A 20147-nucleotide genomic window follows, 5' to 3' on the forward strand; every position below is an offset into this window, starting at 1 on the left:
CACATCCTCAGTCTTCTCCCACAACACTCCTGCACCATCCACACATCACAAATCTGTGTCTTGAGCCGCCCATACTCATTGTTGGCACATGATGGCATATATTACATTAGTAGATGTGCAGGAGAATGAACCAATGTCCCTCTGCTATATACATAGGCCACACTGGACAGTTCCTATGTAAAAGAATCAATGGACACAAATCAGATATTAGGAATGGCAATATACAAAAACCTGTAGGGGAACACTTCAATCTCTCTGGACACACAATTGCAGATCTAAAGGTAGCCATCCTGAGCAAAAGAACTTCAAGACCAGACTTCAAAGAGAAACTGCTGAGCTACAGTTCATCTTCAAGTTTGACACAACTCAGGATTAAACACAGACTGTGAATGGCTCGCTAACTACAAAAGCAGCTTCTCTTCTCTTGGCATTCACACCTCCAGATCAGCTACTAGAAGTGAGCCTCATCCTCCCTGATTGGATCCACCTCGTCATCTCCAGCCTGATTCTGGCCTGCATATTTATACCTGCCTCTCGAAATTTCCACTACGTGCATCTGACTAAGTGGGTCTTTGCCCACGAAAGCTTATGCTCCAACACTTCAGTTAGTCTATAAGGTGCCACAGGACACCTCGCCGCTTTAACCATGTACTGTTCTTCAGAATCCTGAATTGAGTCTTGGTTTCTCTCAGATGACTTTAGATTTGAGTTCTGTGTAATTCTCAGTATATGGGTCACTCTCAATATATGGGTATGTTTGTCTTCATTCTGGGCAAAGAGTCGGATGGAATAAATATTAAGTTTATTCCCTGTTATTGCGGGGATGGGTCATGTTCAAAAAATGTTCCCCCAAAAAATATGCTATCACGAAAACGTGTTAAGCTGGCACGTATTAAACAAGGAATTCCTGTACTGCCAAAGGTAAACTGCAAACAACTTTTTTTGAATTATCAAACATTTTTTAACACCTTGACTATTAAACATAACTGATGCTAGATCTTAATAGAACAACTTGAGATCCTGAGAGATCTGAGCTGAAGGCTTTCTGTGGTGTTTTTTTTAAATTCTGTGTATTACCTCACAGGTGCCACAAACAAAAGGAATGAAAATAGAGGTTTTAAATGGATTGACTTTTCACCTTTGTTTATGGCAGCTGCCCATGACGAAGATAGCAGGCTGCAGCTCAGATTTCTCAGAGCTGTGGTGATATTGGGTCCTAACCTAATTACTACACTAATTATAAGGGAGTGTCTTTTAGAATCTTACCTGTGTTATGCAACGCAACAAAAACTCCACTTAACAAATTAATGTTAATTTGGGGAAAAAATTGAATCCATTATAGTAGATGCATGCTTGAAAGAGGCAAGTAAAACTTTTCCAAATAGAGGTGTATCCAGTGTTTAAGACCTCATTAACATGCCAATGCAGGATTTTCCTCATCTTGGACAGGTAAAAATCTTCAAGTCTGAGTTGATTTACTATGGGCTGGGTTTACAGCTTCTTCAAAGTTCTTGTATCCTCTAAGGGTGGGCCAGTCACTTTTAAAGGCCATCTGAAGACAAAAGACTGGTGACTTCCCATTGCTTAAATAGACCTTTTTCCCCAGGGCAGAGACTGTTTGTTCAGCACCCTCCATAACTGTGGAAAAATACCAGGTTCAGGATGGTTCCCAGTACCAGGTGGCATGTTGCATGTCTTTCTAGGACCAATCACAATTTGGGCTTACAAGACAAACACTACCATTCACAGATCATTGGTTTGAGTACAGAGTTATTTCTAAAACATTATCATGGCCCTTATTAGCACATCTAGAATTATAAACAGATTCACATATCCTATTTCTAACTTCACTTACAAGAATGATATATGCACAAAAATAGGATAAGCAGATTCAGCAGAACTGTAAAATTGATATTAAAAAAACCCTTAAACAAGTAGTCCTGTAGCACCTCAGAGACTAACAAATTTAAGATGCTACAAGGATCTCTTGGGGTTTTTTCATTTTTTTTTTAAAGTTAAACTAACACTGCTACCCTTGAGACTTGTAGAATTGATATGCTTATATTCCAGTTATGCACATTCATATCCATAACCCAATTTTCATGGAGCACGGGGTGGGGGGACCCCCCCCCCATAACACTGTGGATGGAAAACTCCAAGTTCATAATGAGCATTTTTCTTTTCAAAAGAAGTAGTGTGTGGGCTTGTCTAGTCTTTAAACTTGGTATAAGAGCCATATATATTATGTATGGAAATAGTTGGGGAAACTTAGAAAAGAAATTGCTTTTCTTGTCCCTTTTCAAATAAACGGAAAGTCCAGAAAGCTTTGGCTATGAGCTGCTATTTATTCAAGATAAAATTCAGACTTCCTTCCTGAAGAGTGGAAGTCTGGATCCTTCAGTTTTATTCTAGGAATATGTCCACTTTGTATGTGGCAGCTGTAAACAAATGCTGTCTGTCACTCCTCATAATATTCAGGCAACACCATGAGAGCAAAATCTAGAACATAAATACTGATTTACTGCAACTTTCTGCTTACATGCAGTTCAAAATTCACCTTGATGCTTGTCCCATACAAACATCTTTGGCTTTTCCTGGTGCAAAAATCTGTCTGTCTGGGTCAAAATGACTAGCAACACAAACTCTAAACTTCTCTATTGTGACACTGACTCCATGCTGCCTGTTACTGCTGTCTCAGCAAGATTTAATGATCATCTTTTCTAGAGGAAACTTCCTGGAAGCAGGAGAAGTCAATAAGGAACCCATTAGTATCCTTCATGAGTCCCTTTTTTAGTATAGCTGTGTTACTAGATGGGGGCCAGACACTTTTCCGGCTCAGACTTAGTAAGGCAGTCCTCTGAAATGTGCCCTATACCTTGTCCGTAGATTCATAAACTAAAAGTCTGACAAATCACTGTCATCCTCTAGTTTGACATCTTGTATAACACAGGACAAAGAATTTCTGTGAATTAATTCCTGTTTGTACCACAGGTTAGATGTCTGTGGTCCAGCACCCCAGGATCTTACTGGTCCTGGATGAGGGATTTTGCCAGACCAGGGGAAGTGGCCACTAGTGCCCCTCTTCTCTCTTCGCGTCCCCCCCCCCCCCCCCCCCCCCCCCCCCGCCAATCCTCCCCACACCAGCTCCCTGCTAGCCAGGACTCTCTGGTCTTGAAACATCCATGGTTGCTGCCAGACCAGAGAGTCCCAGTTTAGAGAACACACATTAAGAAAAACATGCAATGTAATTTAAAAATTGACAAATGAAAAATTCAGCTTGGTAAATTATTCCAATGATTAACGGACCTTGCTGTTGAAATGAATGCACTTTATTTCCCATCAGAACTTGTTTAGCTTCAATTTCTAGCTGTTGAATCTGGTTATATTTTTGTCTACTAGAATAAAGATCTCTGATCAAGTTTCTGGTACCTCTATAGGTACTTAAAGACAGTAATTGCTTCACACCTTAAACTTTTCTTTGTTAGGCTGAACTCCTTGAGACTATTTAGCTGCTTATAAGGCAGGATTGGGTAAAATCCACTCTGCCAAACATTTAGATCCGTCTCAGTGGGACCCTTAGGCAGGCTCCTTGACTGCTGTGGCTGCACAGGCTGCTTATGGCCAGCTGTGGGGGGAGGGGTGTGTGTATGGCATGCCCCTTAGGGGAAGGGGAGCCCTCTGCTCTTGTGGCTCCCATTGGCTGATTTCTGGCTATAGACACCTTCCCCCAAAGGTGCATGTCAGACGCATGCTGGTTCCAGCAGTGGGCCAGTTTGAGCACTGTGTGAACAGAATATAAGAATGGTCAGACTAAAGGTCCATCTAGCCCAGTATTCTGTGTTCTGACAGCGACCAATGCCAGGTGCCCCTAGAGCCGTGGTCACCAACTGGTCGATCGTGAGGCATCCTGTCCACCCTGCCCCCATTTCCCTCCCACCCCCGAGAAGCCCCACTACCTACCTCAAGTGAAAATGGAGGTAGTGTCAGCTTCCCGGGGATGGACAGAAGTCCCGCAGCTTAGCGCCTCTTCCGGCGATTCCGGAAGTGCGCTAGCTGCTCTGCCGGGTGTACTGCAGGAGGGAGCATCGGTTCCCTGCACCGCACAGGAGGGGTGAGTCAGCCCCGGGGGAGGCTTCCCTGCGCTTGGGGGGGGAGGGGGGGGAGGCTGGCTTTGGGGCAGGCACGCGTGCGCGGGGGGGCCCCCTGTGTGGTGGGGCTGGCCCCGGGGAAGGCACGTGCTGGTTTCCCTCGGGGGGGGGGAATCCTGGGAGGAGGCAGATGCAGGGGACTCCCCAGCCACAGAACGCTGTCCCCACTCCCCTGTTCCCAGGTACAGAACGCTGTCCCCACTGGCACTCTGTCCCCTGCTGCAGAACCTGTCCTCTGCCCTCCCAGCACCCTGTTCCCTCTCCCCTGCCCCCAGACTCAGAACTCTGCCCCCACAAAATGTATAATTATAAATGCTTCATTTTAGATTTAAATAGCATGAATAAAAAACAGACCATTTATTTCATAACTATAAACACGTGATTTTAATTTTATATATCGCATAATTTAAAAATACACTGATAAACAGTTTAAGTAAGAGCTGGGGATAGCAAGTGATGGACAGGAGGAGAATAGAGGGCGGGGCTTCAAGGAAGGGGTGGGGCGGTAGATCTTCGCCTGTTCAGAGATTTAAAAAGTGATCTTCAGTGTAAAAAGGTTGGAGACCACTGCCCTAGAGGGAATTAACAGAACAGGGAATCGTCCCCCATTCCAAGCTTCAGACAGACTAGGGACCTATCCTCTATGAATGTGTAGCTCTGGGAGGTGGGGCTCTGGCTAGAAGCTACCTATGGTAAGTGTCTTTTGGCCAGAGCCTGCACCTGGCACACTGTCCCCTCCTACACCCAAACTCCATTCCTGACCCCACAACTGCTCCATTTATATAGTAGAAACGTATAACAGCTGACCACTTACACCATTTGGCGTGCTGCCCCCATTGAAAACGATTGCTTCTCTGCTCTAAGGCATGCTTTCCAATCTCTTAATACTTATGGCTCTTGCATGAACCCTTCCCAATTTATCAACACCCTTCTTGAAGTATGAACTAGATACAGTAAAACTCTGACGGTCCGGCACTCCTGATGGTCTGGCACCATCAGGAACCCAGAAGTGCTCCGGACGGCCGGACCATTGGAGCTGCTCTGCCCCCAGCTTCCCCTATTCAGCCGCTGCTAAAACTGACCAGCGGCTGAATCGGGGAAGCCGGAGGCAGAGCAGCTGGGGTGCTGCCAGGTAGGTCCCCTAGCGCCACTCCTCGGCGCTACGGGACCAACCGGCAGCCCCCCAGCTGCTCTGCCCCAGGTGTCCCCAAGTCAGACGCTGCTGATACTGATCAGCGGCTGACTCCAGGAAGCCCGAGGCAGAGCTGCTCTGCCCCGAGCTGCTCTGCCCCGGGCTTCCTGGAGTCAGCCGCTGATCAGTATCAGCAGCGTCTGACTTGGGGACACCTGGGGCAGAGCAGCTGGGGGGCTGCCTGGTTGGTCTCGCCGTGCCAAGGATCGGTGCTACCGGATTGGAAGGGGGGTGTACTGCAGAGCCCGACTATTGGAAGGGGGGGTTATGAGTGGTCTGGGGTGGCATCCCCCCCACTCCAGACCCCTCATAGCCCCCCTTCTGATAGTCCGGCATATTTGATAATCCGGCACCCCCTGGGTCCCAAAGGTGCCGGATTATTGGAAGTTTACTATATAATATCCCAGCAGCAGTCTCACTAGTGCCAAGTACAGACTTAATATAACCTCCTCCTCCTGGATATTCCCCTGTTTCTTTCTTTCCACACACACTTAGGATACAGGTAGCCCTTTTGGCCACATCACACTTGGGGCTTCCATTCTGCTGTTCATCATATCCCCCCAAGTCTTTGAGTCAGGAGTCCTGCATTCTTTGTGTGGCCTATGTTCTTTGTTCATAGTCTTGCTTTTGGTTTCATTAAAACACATTGTTTGCATCCAGATTGTTCTGTACTTGTTCTCTTTATTATTTATCCAATCTTTGTCATCTGCAAACTTTCCATCATTTTGTTTTCTTCTAGGTAACTTTTTAAAATGCTAATTAGCATGGGGCCAAGAACTAATCCCTGTGGGACCCCACTAGAAACATACCTGCTTCATGATGATGCTCTATTTATGGTTACATTTTCAGACTAGTCAGTTTTTAATCCATTTAATGTGTGCTGTTCCTGTTGTGTTCTTTATTTGGTTAATGAAAATGTTGTCATCAATTCAAATGCCTTACAGAAGTCTATATTACATCAACACTCTTCCCTTTATCAGCCCCAAATTACCTTTATCAAGGTACCTGTACTCCCATAAAAATCAAATTAGTTTGACAGGATCTTCCTCCCACAAACAGTATTGATTGATATTAAATTCTTTATTAATAGTTCCATGCCACCTGCTCCATTTTGTCCAGGATACCAGGCTAACACACCATCAATTACTTGGTTCATTCTGTTTTCCCCTTTTAAATACTGGCACGATGTATTTAGCTTCCTGGAACTTCCCTATGTTGCAAGAGTTAGTGGAAAGACATGGGTTTCTCCTTGTGTCCTTTTGATTACTTCAATTTTCTTCAGTTCCTAGCTTTTTAGTCACTACTGTCAACTCGCATTTTTGTCCATCTGTTATTTTTTTAGTTGCTTTTATTTGTTAAGCTTTTTTTAACCAGTGTGTCCTTCTTCTTTGTAGTTTTGTAGGTCTGTCTTGTGGAGCAAATAGTAAAATGTTCTTAAACAATCCCCAGTTATCACACTTTCCTTTCCTTTCCAGTAGTAACTCAGGATGTCAAGAGTCTGCAAAATCTATCAAAGAATTCTTGAACTGCCCTGTTTGTTCTACCTTGTGTTCTTAGCAAGCCAATCGGTTAAACCATTCACACAGGAAAGACTTGCATTGTCTTCATTATAAGTGAAAATCTTAAATTGGGAAGGAGACTTATACTCTTGGGATATAATGCAGTTCAAACATCGGGGGAGGAGGGGAAGAGGGAGAGGGCGTACAGTTCATGTCCAAGTCTGTTCTTGGTAAGACTGACTTTAAACAGAGGCAAAATTCTCCCATTTGCTGCCTCTGCAACAGATGTGCCAGAGGACTCTGTATGGATCTTAGTGGAACTATATTTTTCTACTTCCTTCCCCCTACACCTCCATTTGAAGGTCAGGTATTACAATTAAGATATTGCAGGTATTTCTTGGGCTATAGCCAGGCTGACTTTCCTTCCTCCCTGAGCTTTGAAGTCCAGTTCCCAAGAAAGTTTCTGGAAGTAGAGAAACAGTACCCAATCATACTGTATACAGGCAGTCCCCGAGTTACGCGGATCCGACTTATGTCGGATCCGCAGTTACAAACGGGGCCCTCCCTCTCCCTGGTCTCCAGCAGACCAGGGAGAGGAAGCAAAGCGGCAGAGCACGCGGACAGCCCAGACGCGTCTGGGCTGTCAGCTGCCCGCGTGCTCCGCGGTTTTGCTCTGCTTTGCTCCCCGTCTCCCTGGTCTGCAGACCAGGGGGACGGGGAGCAAAGCAGAGCAAAGCCGCGGAGCCTGGGGTTCTTAAGTTGAATCTGTATGTAAGTCAGAACTGGCGTCCAGATTCAGCCGCTGTTGAAACTGATCAGTTTCAGCAGCAGCTGAATCTGGATGCCAGTTCTGACTTACATACAGATTCAACTTAAGAACAAACCTACAGTCCATTTTAGAAATCTGTCTGTCTGACTCCTCCTAAGCAGTAAGAGCTAGGACCACCATATTTGGTATGCAGCTTCCTCATATCCTAATTTAAAGCAAGGTCAGGATTTGGTTGTGCCAGGATATGGGATGTGAGTAGAATTTGATTTTTTTTTTCCTCATAAAATGGAAAGGGAGAGACTACAGAATGACCTCAGAAGGGTAAGCAAGAGGCCAGAGATGGGTACTGGGCCATCAGGTGGTAGGGGTAGAGAAAGGGACAGCTATCTCTTATGTATTTCAGAGTTTGACTGTCACCCATCTGGGGGACATGCATTCCTTCTTGGCTGTGTCCACTAATCACAGTTGTCCTCTCTCCTTGAACCCTTCATTCCCAGTCTCACTCTCTCCCCACCCAGAACAATGATTTAAATGAAGAAACTCAAAACTTACTTGAGTTAATCGTCTAGTGGGAGAATGTGTATGTTTGTCCTTGGCATGTAGTGCTTGAGGAAATATTTATCTTCCAAATGTGGCTACTACTTAAAGGTTCTGTAACCACAAGGCTAGGTACCTGCTTTGCACAGTGTGGTTCTGTATAAACTGATACATTAAAAATTGCTTGAACAGTATTGCTGGTTATAGTTTGGTGAAGGCATGTTATGCGTGCTGAAGTGCAAGTTCCCAATCGGTGCCATAACACTGAGTTTGAAACACTTGGGCAGAAAGCCAGTCTCTACATTTAGAGTGTTTAAGAAGAAAACTACAGCATGGATGACCTGCAGGTAATTCTTTTCATGACTATAAGAGCTAGTATTTCCAATTTTTTTTAAAACTAGTGAATTTAAATAAGCATTGATTACTATATGCAGTGGCTTAATGCACATCATTTTAAGATGAAAAATACGGTAGTTGATTGTGATGGAGAGTTTAAGAACTATACTATCAAAGTTTTTTTTAGTTTTTGCTTGTATTAATAAGTACAATGAAGGAACACTTGTTGGTTACTGTCTCAATTTATCATTTGATGCTTTATTCTAGTAATCCAGGTTACCAGTACAAAACTGTTCATGAATGCTCTGATAAAGGAGTTGCATCTAAAACAGATTATAACATTTATGTGGCTACACTTCCATATATAAGCAGCTGAATATGTTTTCAAGATAAAAATATGCAGGTAACTATGGAAATGTCCACCCATAGAACTCTGACAGAACAAACAATTTTTAAAAATGTTTATGGATATTAATAATGTCTGATTTGTCTTAGTTCTGTTAGGTACTAAAAATTATTCTACGTTTCTTTTGATAATGTATAAAACATTATTAAAGAATGAACTTCTGTGATTTCTTCTGTTCTTACCACAGAAAATGTGGATTCAACAATTTGTGTGGTGCTTGGGTACCTCTTTGGATATTTCTAATCTTCACTGAAAGACCCATGGCTGGCCCAAGTTGGCCAACTCAGATTTTAGACTATAAAATTTCAGTATACTCATACAGGCTAGGCTGGCACCTGGGATCTGAGATCATTTAAGTAGGCAGGGTTTCATTCCATCAGCACATGAGATGGTTGTATTCTTGGAGTTGATGGAGTCCATCCTGTGCGCTGAGAGAAACATTAGTTACCTGATCTATACAACTCCTCCCAACCCAAGTCCCCTAAACTCAAGACCACTAGAATGCAAATGCCCAATGCAGCTGAATTAAGATGGACCAAGCATTGAGCATTTTCCCTTTTTGAGTGCTGTAAAGCTGATGCTAGTTAATGGCTGTAAATACATACATCTCTTATCAAGCAGTAGATAGAAAAACAACAACAAACTTTGTCATGAATCCGTAGACTTGGTTTTAATCTTTTGCTTCTTTCCTTGTAAAGTACTTTATGTACCTTGGCAACAAAAACTTGACCTCTGAATAAACTAAAAGTTTGAACTAATAGTTTGCCTTTTATCATAAGGATGTATTTGTAATTGACAGCTATCACCTATTTATGTGGGCAGCAATTCATGTTAAGCAACTCTAAGCATTAACATCTTGGCAGAATAAAATTATGGGCTAGCCATAAACTTTCTGAGTCTCTGATTTGTCAATAACTGGTATCCAAACCTGTGTTTGTACAGTGCCTTTGTGCAAGAGAAATAGTGATTGAGTTGTAATGGTTAAACACAGTATTCAGATGGGAGCAGAGATTTTTTTCTAATGCACATTTATCTGTGAAAGAGCATTCAGTGGAAAAATAGCTCTGGGCAAAAGGAGGTGGTAGGTTCAAAATCTATTAGGAACATGATGTATTTATTCCTAGGTCAATAAAATAACTTTGTGAAAATGCTGGTATGTCTTTAAAAGCTGTCTCATTGCTTTACTAGTGCTAAGGTTTTGTCTAAGGTATCTTCTGAACTAAATTCTTCCCTAATTGCTCACTTTCTGCACTTCTATGGTGCAGCTCCATGGCTGGCAGCAATATGAGTATTCTAGTTCAGTGGTTCCCAATGTTTTTTGAGAATAATGTACCCCTTTTCAATGTATTAACATTTCACTGGTTCTCTTCCCCTCCCCCCCCCCCCCGGGTGGGGGAAGAGAAGAAAAAGAAAAGTAAGGTTTTTGGGCCCAAGATTCTTATTAAACTGCCCATGGACCCCCCCTGCAGTACTGTTGCCAGACCACCAAGGGTCTGCAGACCACAGGTAGGGAACCACTGTTCTAGTTCATACAGAGTGCTGAAGACGTTTTTAACAATGTCATCTAGACTTGTTGTAAAGTGTCACATAATCTGTACTGGCAACATCCATAAATCTATGGGCAATAATACTTGGCAGCATTGGAGCTTCCATTTAGAATTAAAGGACAAGTCCTTATGGTTTGGAAGAAAACAATTCTTCATGTGAAGATGATGTATGGCAAAACCAACATCTATTTCATTCTGGCTAGGAAACTTATTCCTTAGGCTAGTAATATTTTGAATAAGATTTCCTAACCTAGTTGTTGACTTGTTTCTGTAACTTTCATCCATACATCTCAAACACTCAATTGAGACTGATTAAAAGGGCTAATGGTTTAGCCCAATCTCCATTTAGCAGGGTTAAACAGAGTTCAGCAAGGTCCAGAGACTTATACATACCATAGAATACTAGGGTTGGAAGAGGCCCTCATCTAGTCCAACCCCTGCTCAAAGCAAGACTAACCCAAACTAAATCATCCCAGCCAGGGCTTTGTCAAACTGGGCCAAAAAGCATCTGTCTCTAAGGATGGAGATTCCACTGCTTCACCAAACTCCTAGTGAAATATTTTTTTCCTAATATCCAACCTTGACTAGGGATGTTAATGTGTACACAGTTAACCAATAAGCCTGGGCTCATTAGTTAAACCTCACGGTTACACACCCACGCTCCCCCACCTCTCTATCAGAAGCAGCAGGGGGTGAGGAAGACTGGTGCCAGGTGCTTGTGTGCAGTCTACTTTTCAGTCTGCTCCCTGCACGTACCGGCTCCTGCAGAGCCACCTCCCACAGACAGCAGCACAGAGGAGGGCAGGCAGGAGCTGGTGGTTGGAGGAGGGGGGAAGAACAGGCTAAAAAACATCCAGCACCTGCCTGCCCCCCAAATGTAAATATGTAACTGCTGAAAATGTCAGTGGTTACACGTTTACAAAAATTTATTTTAATGTCCCTAATGTAGACCTCCTTAGTGCAGCTTGAGACGATTGTTCCTTGTTCTGTCTTCTGCCACTAAGCTCCATCATTTTAGAAATCCCCCTTCAGATAGCTGAAAGTTGCTATCCACTCTCCCACACCACTCTTTTATTCTTCAGGCTAAAAAAGCCCATTTGCCTCAGCATCTCCTCATAAGTAGTGTGCCCCAGCCACCTAATCATTGTTGCCATCTGCTGGACTCTGAGATTTGTCCATATCCATTCTGTAATGCAAGTTGGGGCTGAATAAAGGGTAATAATCACTCCAGCTCGTATCCAGATTCTTATCTACTGTAATTCCCAGTTGCTGTTCTGCAATGCATGGCATTCTTTCATGCTCAGTATAGAATCCTGCACTTGTTGAACCTCATCAGATTTCGTTTGGCCCAATCCTCCAATTTGTCTCGGTCGCTCTGGATCTTCTCCTTACCCTCTAGTATATCTACACCTCCCCAGCTTAGTGTCATCCACAAACTTGCTGAGTTAAATCCATCCCAGCCCCAAGACACTCTGCTTGATACCGGCTGCCAACTAGACATTGGGATGTTGAGCCTTATGATTCAGCCAACTTCCTGTCCACCTTTTTATAGTTAATTCATCCAATCCATACTTTAACTTGCTGGCAAGAATACTGTGGAAGACCGTAGATACTTAAGCCTGGTACTGTGGCACAAACACCTATAAAAAAATCTTAACCTTTTTTATTAAAATACAAAAAAGCATTTGAAATATACAATACAAAATATGATTTCATTTTTGCAGCATCCCTTGCTGCTTTCCCATTTGGCTGTAAAGTTTTTAGAAGGGGAAAAACTCAATTCAGTTTTGAGATTCAGGAACTGGTGAGGGTGACTTTCATCTCATTGCCTCTCCCTGGCCAGTTCTTGTCAGGACACCTTTTAAGGTCTGGATGATGAATGCCTGTAGTTCCAGGAAACCTGTGAAGGGGATAGCTATGATAGTGGGGCTTGCTCAAATAGCCTTTGTCTGCAGTTCCACATGCGTTTATATTTGTTCCTTTTTCCTCACAAAAGGAGTGATAGGTAGAAAAATATTTTGGATCCTTAATAGTCCATCCCCTCATTATTGTATCTACCAACTAGGCTTAAGAACTGACAACAATTTTGGCTCTGACTTTCGGCTTCACATCTATTGTTTAACTTCAACACAATCCTTGAATTGTAGAAATGGATCTCTTCTGTTCAGACTAATCCTATTTCCCATCAACTTTTGTTTTAGGTTATGACATCTTATGAACTTTACATCTTCAGTTAAGCTCACACCTCAGGTCCAGTTGTCACAGTAATTCACAAAGCTGCTTTTATTAATTTTTAAGGCCCTTTATAGTTAATCCCTGTCTTCTCTCATTTGCTGTTGATGCTGGCCTCTGATCAGGAATGATGGCAGTCTCCACTAAACACACATTATATTTTGTGCTTTTTCACGTCTGCCCCACGTACATGGGAGGAAATCCTAGTAAATAAGCAAAACTCCTACGTTGTTTGCCTTTTGAGTCTCTTCAAAACTGTCCTTTGCTATGAGGCCTACAAAAAAACTTGGCAGTGGTTAAGCTGTTGCTGTGCAGAGACCACTGCCTATTATGCTGACCATTGTGGTCTCACTGTTTACTTGTATTTTCCCATCTGTTTATATCCATAACACTCTGGTCGTACGTTTTAGATTGTAAGCTCTTTGGTGGTAGGGACCATCATTTTGTCCTGTTTTTGTACAGTGCCTATCACAGTTGTATCCTGGTACATGACTGAGGCTCCCAGTTGCTTTGATAATACAAATAAAGAAGATTCAGAGATGCAGAGACTAAGAATTTTTTTCAGAGGAACTGAGAAGCTTCTGCTGCTACTACAGACTACAGTTGAATATGTGAGTGCTCAGTAAGTATGAAAATAGGCCCTATAGTAAAAGTGTAAAAGTCTCATTTTCAAAGTCACTGCTAAAATAAGATGTGCAAATTCACATAGAGTAAATGCCTAAAATTGAACAGTGAGAGTAGCTGATTGAGGAATATAATTCAGATATTCTGACTTGAGCTTGTGCTCTGCCTATTTGGATAATGATACCTCAGGGTTACAAGAGTTGTTAAATTTTTTTTCAGGCTTTTAGTTACAGTTCTTATCATAAGACTTGGACATGAACATGTTAAACTTACCTTCAGTTGATAGTAAATGCCCTGTTCAGATTGGATTGGTCTAGTCATCTTGTTTTTGAACTTTGTATAGTATCTATCTTACACTTTCTATTAAAATGGTGGAAGTAGAGATACAAGAAACATGGTGTGGCTGTCACTGGCCTCAGGAGCAATGTGAGTTTTAGCATACCATATCTCGCTGAAATTTTGCGCAAGTTTTTTCCATGCTCTCTACATACTCTTCTCAGAATTTGGTGTTTCAGCTGGCTCTAATTTGACAATTAAAACTTCTTTATCAGAATTCTGAAATGGCCAGCTTTATTTCAGTTTTAAGTGGCTTTCTGTGGTGATGGAGAGAAGCTGCTAAAGAGCCACCGAAATGAAATATCTTTAAAAAGATGGCTAACCCATGCATGAAGCCCCTTTAAAGAACTTTGCATGTGGGATGAACACACGTACTCCCGGGTGTTGAGATGTAAGTGTTTAAACTTAGTATTGCCATCGTATCTTGTATCAGACAGACCCCATCATTCTGATGGGTGAATCTTAGTGCTTCTAGTGACCAAGGCAGGGGTAGGCAATAAGTGGCCCACTGGCCAGATGCATTTCACCAGGGTTAGCCCCTTGTAGATCACTGGCAGGCTGCTAGCACTTTATTTACCTGTGCATAAGCAGTTATAGCTGCTTGCAGCTCCTGTTGGCCACAGATCACTATTCCCAGCCAATAGGAGTTGTGGGAAACTGTCTCCTGTACCGTGCCTCTTCCTGTGGCTCCCATTGGCTGAGGATCGCTGTTCCTGGCCAACAGGAGTTGCAAGCAGCTGTAACTGCTGATGTGCAGGTAAATAAGGTGCCAGCAACCTACCGGGGCTAACACTAGTGAAATGCATCCGGGCTGCTTGTTGCCTGCCCCAAACTAAGGTTTTCTCTAAATTATGATCTTTATAAAGCATCCCTTGGAAAGCATGCAAGGTGCTGAACAAAAATTATAAATTCAACTTATTTTAGTAACACAAGAATACCCTGACCTCAGTGAAATCACTGAGGTAAGTGAAGGGTGCATGTAAAAGCATTTTAACATATTTTAAAATCGTATAGTCAAGGTGAGTTAGAAGCCTTTGGAGGTTTAAAAGATGAACCTTTAAAAACCTAGACAAGCCCCAAATACCTCTTAATCACAGACAACAGCACTGAAGTGCTCCCTTGTTAAGTTGTGGGTACAATCTGACTTTTAGGGCTGGTCTACACAAGGAATTACACTGAGGTAACAAGGTATTACCTTTAGGCCTGTTAAGTTACTGCTGCAAATCTGAGGGGAAAAAAGTGGATATAGACACAGTTGGCTTTGACCATGTTTAGTTTGAAATAACTGTACACACTTAAAACTATTTAGTTAAATGAGCTTGTCAACTAAAGTCAGTTCCCAAGATAACCCTTAATAACTTGTTTAATAATTTTTAGAACAATAGGATAGCTTCCAATGCTCCATTCCAATTATGAAGGCTTCATAAGACTGATATGGCACTGCAGTTAAGCATGAGAGTTGGTATCCCTTTAATCCTTTTTGTAAACTATATCTCAGCTGATGTAACCGTGGATGCTCTTATTATCCATATAAATGTCTAACCCTTTTTTTGAATCCCGCTAAGCTTTTGGCTTTGATATGGCTTGGCACTTATTTACAGAGGCTGCTTATGACTTGTTTGTTTTTCTGCAATCAGTTTTCAAACGTGTTAATATTTAGTGCTGAAATCCCAGAAGTTTTGAGTTACCACTTGTATTATAATGAGGTGGATGTCAAACCCTGGTTGTGTAATGCCTTATAGGTGTCTCCAAACTTCCAAGAGGCTTTGACAACTGACTCTAGAATTTTTTTTACCCTTTTTCCTCAAATTTTTTGAAGCCTGTCCATCATGTACATTAGATGGTCTGCTTATGCTGTTCAGTAGTATTCTCCAGCAAAAAGCTTCCTCATCTTCCTTTGGGTACCTTCAAATTCTGAACATTCTTTTTTTTTTTCCTGTAGACGTTGAGCAATATCCACACAGTCATGAGACTAGTGGGACTCTGCAGTCATTTTTTTTTCCTTGCACTTATAAAAAGGGAGGTGAAATTCTGAATGGTAAAGAGTCCCCAGGGCAAAGTGACCATGGCTCAGATTTACTGGATAGCTGATGGTTAAAATTGATTACAAAAGATCACTTATTCTGGCATTGCTTTTTTAACGCCTATCAGAAGACCCAGTGTGTGTTTGCTTGCTCTTTTCTATTTCCTCTTAGCATAGCACTGTTTGCTAACTTTTTCTGCATGGCTCTTTAAGGGCAAAGGTATGCTGCTGGCTTTTGTATTTCTTTCAAATGTTTCTACTAAGGATGTCACTGAGTAGTCAACTAGATGATTAACTGATAAGCCTAAGCATATTGGTTAATCTTGTTGACTGCTCGCATTTCCCCTCCCTTGCGGCCTATGTATCAAAGGCAGCAAGGGGGAGGAAAACAGGAATGTCTCCCTAGCACTGGCTCCAGGGTTCTGCCTACCCTCTCCATGTGCTGCTGCCTCTATCAGAGGCAGCAGAGGGGCAGGGCAGTGGAGGCTGCTCCGCATGTCCCTGAGCAGCCTCTGTCTGGCGAGCCTGGGCCCACAATGGGCAGGGGCTGTTTTGCGGTAGCAGCCCCTGTCTGGGGGGGATCTGAGCTCCCCCTCAGGCAGAGGCTGCTCAGCATCTCATGGAGCAGTCTGTCCATGGGGAGCTTGGGACCCCTCTTTTGTTCCCCCCATGAACCGTGGCTGCTGCCACCACCCTGTGCTACTGCCTCTGCCTCCTGGTTAACTAGTTAAACCTATGTTTTAACTGATTAACTGGGATTTTACATCCCTAGACTCTGCTCTTCTATAATTGATAGTAATGTTTACACACAAGCTTCATTCCTGGAAACTGCCTTTGCTGATTGGTGCAGAATTCCTTAGATCTTAACTGCTGCTTACCTGTAACAGGGAAGCTTTCCAGTGATACGAATTGGTTGAATAAAGCTTCAAGGGTATGATTTCCCCCAGCGCACATTCTCTAGTATTTGATGTACACTACTGCCTACCTTCCCTTTTTCACCTAAGGCAGCAGTTGCCAACTGCTGAGCCACAGTCTGGTGTCAGGCCACGAACCATTGGCAGCTCTGTGGGCTGGAATACACTGTCCAGTGCCTCTCCTCCTGCTACAGCTGTTGAGAGCGTACCTCAGCCAACCAGCACTGGGCAGGACCGGGTTCTCCTCTCAGCCGTGGAAGAGTGGCTTGCTGCACAAAGGGAGGGCCACGCAGAGCCCAGCACAGCAGCCTTAGAGTAGCCAGGACCCAGGCAGCAGTGCTTAGCTGGCAACTGGGAGGCAGCATAGTGTTAGGTGGGAAGGCAGGCTGGCACTGGGGGCAGGGCTAATACTGGAGGGCTCTAAGAGGTGGGGGGCTAACATTGGGTGACGCGGGGGAGGGGGGTCCCCCATTAGGGATGGGACTAATATTGGGACCTGGCACTGGGCAGACCCTGATAAGGCTGGGTGCAATGGGCCTGTAGAAACAGGTGGCTGGCACTGGGAGGGATGGGGGGTCAGGGGACTGAGGGACTTTAGAGGCTGGGGCTTTTTATGCCATGGATTGGCAAACCCACAAACTTTTTTGGCGGACCGGTAACATATTTTCATATTTGAATAGTCAGTATTTGCATAATACTAGTTGCAACTAGTGACATTCTTGCACCTTCTATAAAAGTTTGTGAATGGGTTTGCTGGTCTGTGGTGTATAAGAGGTTGGGAATCACTGACCTAAGGAACTTAATCTTAAATGGGTATCAAAATTCTGATCCATTTAGCAACTTTAGAGCATAGTTCATGTGTTTTGCTTCATGATGTCATTAGTGAAAAATCTAAGACTATACAGAGATGCACTTATTTGCTGTATTCAGTTTTTTAGATGAAGTGTTGACTTAAAAACTATATTCATTTTAACATTAAACAGATTTAACGTCCTCTGGCAAATGCTGACTGATCTGACTTTCCAGTACATGTTTAATTTGCAAACTAAAATCTTGCTGTTACGGCTTTTTTGTGTTAAACAACTGAACTGTACAAAATAACAAACTAGTGATGCAGACTCACAGGATCATTAATCTGTTTTATTGCTCTAGCTATATTAAAATCAACTCTAATCACAGTTAAAAAGCAAATGAACTGTGATTTACCTTTTGGGTATAATTGGACATACTGCCTTGTAAGTTGGTTTTTTGTGCTTGTTCCGTCTGAAAAATAATGGGCTATTACGTATGCAGTAAAGCCTAATACATAATTGATTGTGTGATACACACAGTGCAGCACATACCATTATCTAGGCTACATGAGCTGTTTTTGTCTGATTTCCTGAACAATTCTTTCTTGCAGTAGAAACTAAAGGATTTTCAATCTGTCATGAGGACAGCAGATTACTATTTCTCTGTACTGATAAAAGTATCTAAAATAAAATGCTAAATCCCTCATACTAATGCATACGAGCTCTTTACTGAGGATCAGTGTCCCAGTAAACATCAGACAGTTAGCAATGGCATATTCCGTGCTCATACTACTTGAGGTCACTTTCTCCAACATCGAATTCTTTTGTCTTTTCATATGGGGAAGATCCAGGCTACTGGAACCTGGAATCCTGTCAAACTTGCATAGTATTTCTGTGCTCTGTAAAGTTGCTATGTTCCACTTTTATCTCTTGCAATCTTTTTGTTTAAAAAGATTGTTAAAGTGTAGCTTAATGTATGCTTATTTATTTACACGGATGTCTGACAGGCACCCTGTTGTGGAAGTGTTCCTTTGAGGCCGTAAAACAATGGCAATTTTGTTCCAAATCTTGCATATCTAGTTTTTGGCATGGGTACTCTCTTTAGCTGCTTTCATAACTGTGGTGTGGTCAGGTACAGCTTTAGTTCATTTTAGGAAAAAAGAAACAGCTGTCTAATTTAAATGAGCCTATATGAGGAATGGGCTCTAATCCAAACATGCACAAGGAACAAACACTCCCACTATAGAAATACAATTTTCTTCTGAAGGTGGAGTAATGCTTCTCTCCCACTCACAAGAACTTGGTAGCTTTGTAAAGCAGAGCTCAGTGAGTTCAGACAAGTAGCCAAATATAAATGCAGTGCACAATCTATAGCTTAGCTAGTGGATTTTCTGTACCCACTTATTCAAGGAATGTTTTTATCAACAGTTAACAAATTGAGCACAAAAGAACTTTTCCCTGCTCTGCCCCACCCCCTTTCCATTTCAGTTTCAGCAACACAGTATTCAAAAGAATAAAATAGTCAAAACTGACCAGAAAGCAAGAAATGCCCTCCTTTGAGATGGAATTGTCTAAAATACTTTAAAATCTACTTTCTGCTGAACATATATGCAAAATTTTGCATTAATAGATATAGATATAGATATAGGCATTGGGGCTGAATTTTTGTCTCCACACTCTTGTTAGAGGATTTTGTGACATAAGGGACAAACTTTGACATCCGTACAAATACCATTTGAATAGGAGAAAAATCTAACTCTAAACTCTTCTGGTCAGTGTGTTATCTGACCATCTGAAGAAGTGGCCTAACCTCATGATACCATCTACATGTTTCGTAAGTCTTTAAAGTGTTACCAGACTATTGGTTGTTTTTTTAACTTTTTTTTTATAGCACCCAATACTGTGGGGCTCTTATCTGACTGGGAGCTGTGCGTGCTGTAGCATTATATATAATAAATCTGTAAAATGAATTACACTATATGATTGAAGATTTTTCTAGATATTAATGTGCTGTACAAATTCACTTGCTCTATCTGTACAGCTTGTGTGGATGCAAATGTAGGCAAATTGACTAGTGTATTACATAACACTAAAATTCTCTGAGCTATTTGGCAAGCCTCATGCATTGTCCTCTGAGGCAAACAAATAATTTTACAGTAACTGAGTTATGAGTGAGCAGAATTCTTCTTTCTCATGTTTGGTTTCATAGTTTTGAAAACTTATGGACAACAGAATTGGATATAGCATGTTTTTGTTCTAGTAACAGACAAGTTTTAAAATGTCCAAAGCTGAAGTAATCAAACTTAAATCTGGTTAAAATGGCTGGTTTGGTCTTATATTGACAACTTATATTTAAGTTAAAGAAAAGATAATTAAACTGACCAAGTTAAAATATTCCAGCTTTCTTGCATGGGGTGGAATGGTTGTCGTTGTGTGTTTATAAAATAAAATCATACCTTTCGGATTTGAACAACAGTTATCATTGGAGATTGAATACATACCACTTGGTTTTGATAAAGGCTACAGCTTAATCTGCAAACACTTAAATTATGTGGATGAGCTTTCTATGTATTTAGAAAACTTTGGAAAACAAGAGGTGCAAGATTTTATTATAGTAGCTTTTGAAAGGTCTAATCAGGGTCTATTCTGTGTGTGCACTATCTGCACATGAAAACCATAGCCTTCATCAAAATAATCTGGTACATACTCAATCTAAAATTTTTTTTAATGAGGAAAAACACAGCTACATCAGCACTTGACTGGTCATTGAACTCTTGAGTGTTTACATGTGTA

The 20147-nt window shown here is 42.1% G+C and overlaps 1 protein-coding gene across 2 annotated transcripts in view; it reads left to right on the forward strand.

Moving 5' to 3' along the window:
- Window positions 1-20147, forward strand: part of UBE2R2 (ubiquitin conjugating enzyme E2 R2) — a 110949-nt gene that overhangs the window by 20119 nt on the left and 70683 nt on the right. Inside the window, exon 1 of one of the 2 annotated variants that reach the window (XM_006122995.5) lies at window positions 13129-13277. The exons of the other annotated variant lie outside the window; for it this stretch is intronic. Within the exon in view, the coding sequence (XP_006123057.2) occupies window positions 13155-13277 (123 nt within the window). The 5' untranslated portion in view covers window positions 13129-13154. Of the gene's footprint in view, window positions 1-13128; window positions 13278-20147 lie in introns of those variants that run through there. 2 annotated transcript variants of the gene reach the window in all.

Source organism: Pelodiscus sinensis, chromosome 6 (assembly GCF_052426305.1).
Source record: "Pelodiscus sinensis isolate ZL-2025 chromosome 6, ASM5242630v1, whole genome shotgun sequence".
In the NCBI taxonomy this organism is placed as follows: Eukaryota; Metazoa; Chordata; order Testudines; family Trionychidae; genus Pelodiscus; species Pelodiscus sinensis.